This window comes from Alosa alosa, chromosome 19, assembly GCF_017589495.1.
Source record: "Alosa alosa isolate M-15738 ecotype Scorff River chromosome 19, AALO_Geno_1.1, whole genome shotgun sequence".
Lineage (NCBI taxonomy): Eukaryota > Metazoa > Chordata > Actinopteri > Clupeiformes > Clupeidae > Alosa > Alosa alosa.
The window spans coordinates 1,870,619-1,877,257 of NC_063207.1; the positions used below are offsets into that span (position 1 = coordinate 1,870,619).

The 6,639-nt window shown below is 45.4% G+C and overlaps 1 protein-coding gene across 1 annotated transcript in view; it reads left to right on the top strand.

Moving 5' to 3' along the window:
- Positions 1-5,015, top strand: part of LOC125284328 (NACHT, LRR and PYD domains-containing protein 1 homolog) — a 17,177-nt gene extending 12,162 nt beyond the window's left edge. Inside the window, exons 12-15 of the mRNA XM_048228242.1 lie at positions 2,103-2,261; positions 2,603-2,689; positions 4,681-4,827; positions 5,009-5,015. Coding sequence (XP_048084199.1) covers positions 2,103-2,261; positions 2,603-2,689; positions 4,681-4,827; positions 5,009-5,015 — 400 coding nt within the window. The remainder of the gene's footprint in view (positions 1-2,102; positions 2,262-2,602; positions 2,690-4,680; positions 4,828-5,008) is intronic.
- The last annotated feature ends 1,624 nt before the right edge of the window (positions 5,016-6,639 follow it).

Sequence of the window (6,639 nt, forward strand, 5' to 3'; positions counted from 1 at the left end):
CACTGGATCTAAACAAACTTTAGAAGTGGCTTAAATAGCATTGAATGTAGACATGTGGAATCATGTGTTTTAAACGTAGGCTATAGCCATTTAAACGTGTTTTACCTGCAATGCAGCAGTTTACCCACATAACACGGATTCCCTGGCAGGTGTAATAAAAAGAAACAAAATTCCAGTGGATATTTGACGTCAAAGATGTGTGTGCTGGTGTGGTCAGTGGTGTGGACAGAGGTGTGTGTGCTGAGGTGGTCAGTGATGTGGTCAGTGGTGTGGACAGTGGTGTGTGTGTTGGGGTGGACAGTGGTGTGGACAGTGGTGTGTGTGTTTGGGTGGACAGTGGTGTGGACTCTGGTGTGTGTGTTGGGGTGGACAGTGGTGTGTGTGTTGGGGCGGACAGTGGTGTGTGTGTTTGGGTGGACAGTGGTGTGGACAGAGGCGCCTGTTAAGACTGACGTTTCTTGCCTCAAAATTAAAGGCATGTCCATGAATTTACGGATTTTAACTGCAAGCTGTGAAGTTAAATGACTTGTCTCTTTTACGGAGGAAACCTATACTAAAACAAAACACTATATGATGTGGTATGAATATGTACTGTAGTATATGATTCCTACAGTATAAAAAAATGTACTAACGTCTTAGAAACGTTGTAAAATATTAGATATTATTAGAACTAGATGTACCGCATAGCGGTACAAAATATGACCGCTGCTCAGTCCTGTACATCCGTTCCGCGAACATAAATCACACTAATCAATTTGTATCCATCTTCTACTTCACCCCCACTCTTGAAACTTTTGTGTATGCTTGTTTGGCATGCCAAGTAGCCTGCTGGCGCTGTGAAGGTGAATAGATTTGTAGCACTAGCCAAAAAATTTGAAACATTGTTATAAAACCTTTAAAATCTCTAAACAATCACAAGTAGAGCAGTTCATCACAGTTCATTTATTGCAACTGGACTGATGAAAGGTCATGTACACCTGTAGGCTACATTGTATTTGGGAAAAGCAAAAGGTATCAGTTTTACATTTATTTATTATGACCGCCGCTAGCGAAGCATATAATGGCCGCCGCTAGCGAAGCATATAATGACCGCTAGCGAAGCATATAATGACCGCCGCTAGCGAAGCATGTGATGATCGCCGCTAGCGAAGCATATAATGATCGCCGCTAGCGAAGCATATAATGATCGCCGCTAGCGAAGCATATAATGATGGCCGCTAGCGAAGCATGTGATGGCCGCCGCTAGCGAAGCATATAATGACCGCCGCTAGCGAAGCATATAATATATAATGACCCGCTGGCCATATAATGATCCCGCTAAGCGAAGCATATGATGATCGCCCCATTAAGCGAAGCATATAATGACCGCCTTAGCGGCATAAGCATGTGATATGATGGCCGCTAAGCTTAAGCATATGATGATCGCCGCTAGCCGAAGCATATAATGATCGCCGCTTAGCGAAGCATATAATGCGCCGCTAGCGAAGCATGTGATGGCCGCCGCTAGCGAAGCATGTGATGGCCGCCGCTAGCGATAGGGATTGTCAAAGTTTTTTTTTTTTGTTGTTTTTTTTCCCCCGTCATCTACTTCCTGAATTTTTGGTCAACGAACCACCGGGGAAATTTGGTGGGTATGTAGCCCCACTAGACTTTTACGAAAAAATTTAGTTTGGTCCCCGGGGGTCACTACACACCCCCCACCCGCGCTGTGACCCCTCGAAACCCAAAAAATGCAGATTTTTCTAAATAACTACCTGAACCGTGGCACTGAGGATGAAGAACTTTTTTATGGTATGTTGGTCTGAAGGGGCCACATCAACCTGGCCCATAATCACTCATTTGTGATTTGCACCCCCCGGTGAAAAATGAAAATGCAATATCATTCTGCTTTAATCGCCCCTCTCTTCAGTTAAGATGTTCAGAACTGCACCAAATTTTATGTGTATGATTAACCTGACATTTTCTGGGGGTATGCCAAATTTCGTAGAATTTCATCCATGGCAGGGTCTAAAAAAATGTGTGTGTGTGTGTGTGCATGCGTGAGTGTGCGTGTGTGTGTGTGTGTGTGTGTGTGTGCGTGAGTGTGTGTTCCTGCTCTGCAGCAGTAGAGTGTGTGAGGAGGGCCCCAGTGTGCTGCGGTCAGCGCTGCATGGTGTGTGTGGGCTGAAGGGGCTGTTTGTGAGAGTGAGCCGCCTCACGCTGGACTGGGCATCAGCACTCCTGTCCCTCAGCAACACCTGCCCCAGCCTAGTGGACATCAGGTAACACACACACACACACACACACACACCACACACACACGCACACGCGCACAGACACGCACACAGACACACACACACACACACACTCACACACACACACACACACACACACACACACACACACACACACACACACACACACACACGCACACACACACACACACACACACACACACACACACACAGACAGACACACACACACACACACAGGCACACACACACACACACACACACAGTTATTCCATTTGTCAAAATAATTTGTGCTGCTTAGCGTTTTTGAAATGGCTGGCATTGCATTTTGGTCCCCTGTTTCACTGCTGTCTGATGAAGGTATTTGACAGCATTTCAGACGATGTACCACCAGAGGCTCACCAGGAGGGGGCAGTCTGCTCCAGCCTCACACTGAGAAGAGACAAAGACGGCTTCACGTGAGGATCCATCTATGTCTCTCTGTATTGTCTGTTTGTGTCTGTCTGTCTGTCTATCTGTTTATCTATCTATTTATCTATCTATCTGTCTATATATCTATCTATCTGTCTATCTGTGAGGGAGGTGGATGTTCTACTGTGAGAGAGGTGCATGTTCTACTGTGAGGGAGGTGTATGTTCTACTGTGAAGGAGGTGCATGTGTAACCTGCGCGCCTCAGCCCTGCACCTAGCACCTCGGATCAGGACAGTCAAGCTAAAAGCCCGGGCTGCTAGCTTTCATGCCTTACGAACGTCCACAACTGAACGGCATAGCCTACATACATTTGCAGTTGAATGAAGTTAACTGATGACAACATTAAAACGAATCAAACGTTTAGCGATCATGAAATAATACCATACATGATAAGATGTCAACAAGCAGGGAGATAATGAAGATCAGTAGTTCTACTCAAACTACTTGTGCACGTAGGCTATGAAAGATTGGTCAAATCTAGCAAATAGGAAAGTTTAAGTGGATGACGTGAAAGTGGAAGTAAGACATTTGAAAGGCCAACGAAAATTAAGGTTGCTTTTGATATAGAAAAAAGACGCAAAACTGGTGCCCTAAATAGCGATTCTGTTGTCTTTGAAAGGTTCTTTTATTGACGCATTTAACCGAAATTTGGATTAACACCTGCTTCTACAAGGCAGAGATATTCAGGCGCATAATTAGGCTCTTTACTCTTCCCCTCCCATCTCTTTACGCTAAACTCCCACTTTCCCCTTGATCCTCCCATGACATGGCGGTCTGCGTGACATGGCGGTCTGCGTGACATGGCGGTCTGCGCTTTGGACGATTTTACGCCCACGTTGCGAAAGAAATGGTATAATAATAATAGTACATCTGGCCCTCTGTATCTCTGTAACTTCATGGTTTATTGACGACCTGACTGACAGACCACAGGTTGTGAGAATGAAAGATCTGTGTGTCTGAGCAGTTAGTCAGTAACATAGGAGCACCAAAAGGGACTGTGCAGTGTCCTTTTCTCTTCGCACTGTACACCAGACGTCCAGTGCAACTCTCAGTCACGTGACCTGCAGAAGTTCTCAGATGATTCTGCAGTTGTGGGGTGTGTCAGTGATGGTGAGGAGACGGAGTACAGGCCACTGGTGGACCACTTTGTGACATGTGGCTAAGACCACTGGTGGACCACTTTGTGACATGTGGCTAAGACAAGGGCAATGGTGGTGGACTTTAGCAGGGCCAGGCCTGAGCTCATTTCATGTGTGCAGCAAAATGTTGCAGATGTTTTATCAGAGTGTTGTTGCAAGTGCAATTTTCTTTTCTGCCATCTGTTGGGGCAGCAGCATTACAGCCAGGGACACTAAGAAACTGAATCAAATCATAAGGAAAGCTGTCTGTGCTGGGGACAGCTCTACAGTCCCTGGAGTTGGTGGTGGAGAGAAGGATGCTGCACAAACTGTTAAATAGATTGGGCAATACCTCACATCCACTACACAACTTACTGGTCAAACAACAAAGTGTTTTCAGTTGGAGGCTATGCCAGCTAAGCTGTGAGAAAGACAGATACTGTTTTACCCACTGCAATAGTACTTTATAATGACTACCCCTGAGCAGAGAGAGGGATAATATTTTTTTTGAATAATTTATGTATGTATGTATGTATGTATGTATGTATGTGTGAATGCTGTGTTTATATGGCTGCTGGAACACTGTAATTAAAAGTATATCTATCTATCTATCTATCTATCTATCTATCTATCTATCTATCTGTCTGTCTATCTGTCTGATTATTTTTATTTTCTGTGTGTGTGTGTTTTTGGTATGTGTGTGTGTTTTTTTTGTGTTTGTGTGTGTGTGTGTGTGTGTGTGTGTGTGTGTGTTGTTGTTGTTTGTTTATGTGTGTGTTGTGTTGTGTGTGTGTGTGTGTTGTGTGTGTGTGTGTGTTGTTGTTTGTTTATTTGTTTATCTGTGTGTTGTGGGATGCAGGCTAAGTGTCCGGCATCCGTGTCGGGTGGACCCTGAGCCTGAGCTGTCGTCGCTCTCTCTGAGCGTGTCTGGGGCGTCGGCCGTGTCCTGTGAGGACTGGATGGCCATTCTCCAGGAGTTTGGCCGTTTGAAGCATCTGCCAGAGAGGTCAGACATCCCACACACACACACACACACACACACACACACAGCAAAGAGAGGGAGAGAGAGAGAGGCCTAAAAACGTGAGGGTGAGGGTGACCTAATTGGGTGAGTTCAGGACATAAAAGAGGTAACAGGTTTTGTGGGAAAGTGTTTTGATTTTAATGTTTTCCTTTGTTTCACTAAGTTCATGAATGTGATTGACATATAGCAAAAAGTGTGTGTGTGTGTGTGTGTGTGTGTGTGTGTGTGTCACTAAGTTCATGAACGTGATTATGACATATAGCAAAAATTCCATTAACACACAGAAAAGCCAAGGTGGGCTTTATACTAGAGATGCGCGGATTTTGTCCACTGTCCCAGAGTTGTCTCAGACATCTTCCCAATGTGTCCCTGGGACAACGGGCCTCCTCTCTCTCTCCTCCTCCCCTCCTCCTCTCTCCATTCTTGTCCTCTGGCCTGCTCTCTCTCTCTCTCTCTCCTCCTCCTCCCCTCCTCTCTCCATTCCTGTCCTCTCCCCTGCTCTCTCTCTCTCTCTCTCCTCCTCCTCCCCTCCTCCTCTCTCAATTCTTGTCCTCTGGCCTGCTCTCTCTCTCTCTCTCTCCTCCTCCCCTCCTCCTCTCTCCATTCTTGTCCTCTGGCCTGCTCTCTCTCTCTCCCTCCCCTCCTCCCTCCTCTCTCCATTCCTGTCCTCTCCCCTGCTCTCTCTCTCTCTCTCCCTCCTCCTCCCCTCCTCTCTCTATTCCTGTCCTCTCCTCACTTTCTTCTCATCCCATCATCTCTTACTGTCTCTCATTTTATCTCTGATGTCACAATGTCATTTCAGCTTTTTAAATATGCTTACAGTGTGTGTGTGTGTGTGTGTGTGTGTGTGTGTGTGTGAGAGAGAGAGATAGAGGGGAAGGGTGCTGAACTGTCAAATCTGTTACATTTCCCCCTTCCAAAACAAAACACAAAAGGATTGAAAAAGTAATTAAAGGATACACACACACACACAGACACACACACACACACACACTTATTTATTAGATGACCTCTGTCTGTCTGTATGTGTGTGTGTGTGTGTGTGTGTCCTTCATTTCAATATGAATAAGACAGCTGAGTATGCCAACGCTCTGCAGTGTCCACCTCCCTGACCTCACACTACTCTACAGATCTGTGCTGACACACACACACACACACACATACACACTTGAATGAAATACACACACACATACACCAAAATGGAGTGTACACACACAGACACACACACACCTGAATGGAGTACACACACACACACACACACACCCCTAAATGGCGTTCACACACACACACACATGAGTCGTCAGTCATCAGACTCTCATCAACTTAATTTATTATTTTTGTGTGTGTGTGTGTGTGCCTCTCTCATATTTATTAGTTTCTCAACACTGAGCGCAGAGCATTGCATCATACTTGGGCAAAACACACACACACACACTAGACATGCGCGGTTCGCGGTTACAGCCGCGGACTCTGGTTAAACCCGGATCGGGCGGATGACATGAAGAAATATAATATTTTAATTAATGGCGGGCGGGTGGCGGTTGAACCAATCAAATGAAAAAAAAATATATAGTCTATACATTGTTAAATTGTGTTACCTACATCCGAAAAAAACGAGCACACTTTGAAATAGTCAAATTTTCCTCAGGCAGTAATTTGGCCTAGTTGCTTCTATCAGAGATGGTGTTGCGGAGTTGGTGTATTCCGATGTTTCACTGAGCAACCCCTCTCACGCACGCACACACACACTAAAGGTAAAAAAAAGTGTAAATTAAGTAGCCTATCGTAGACTAC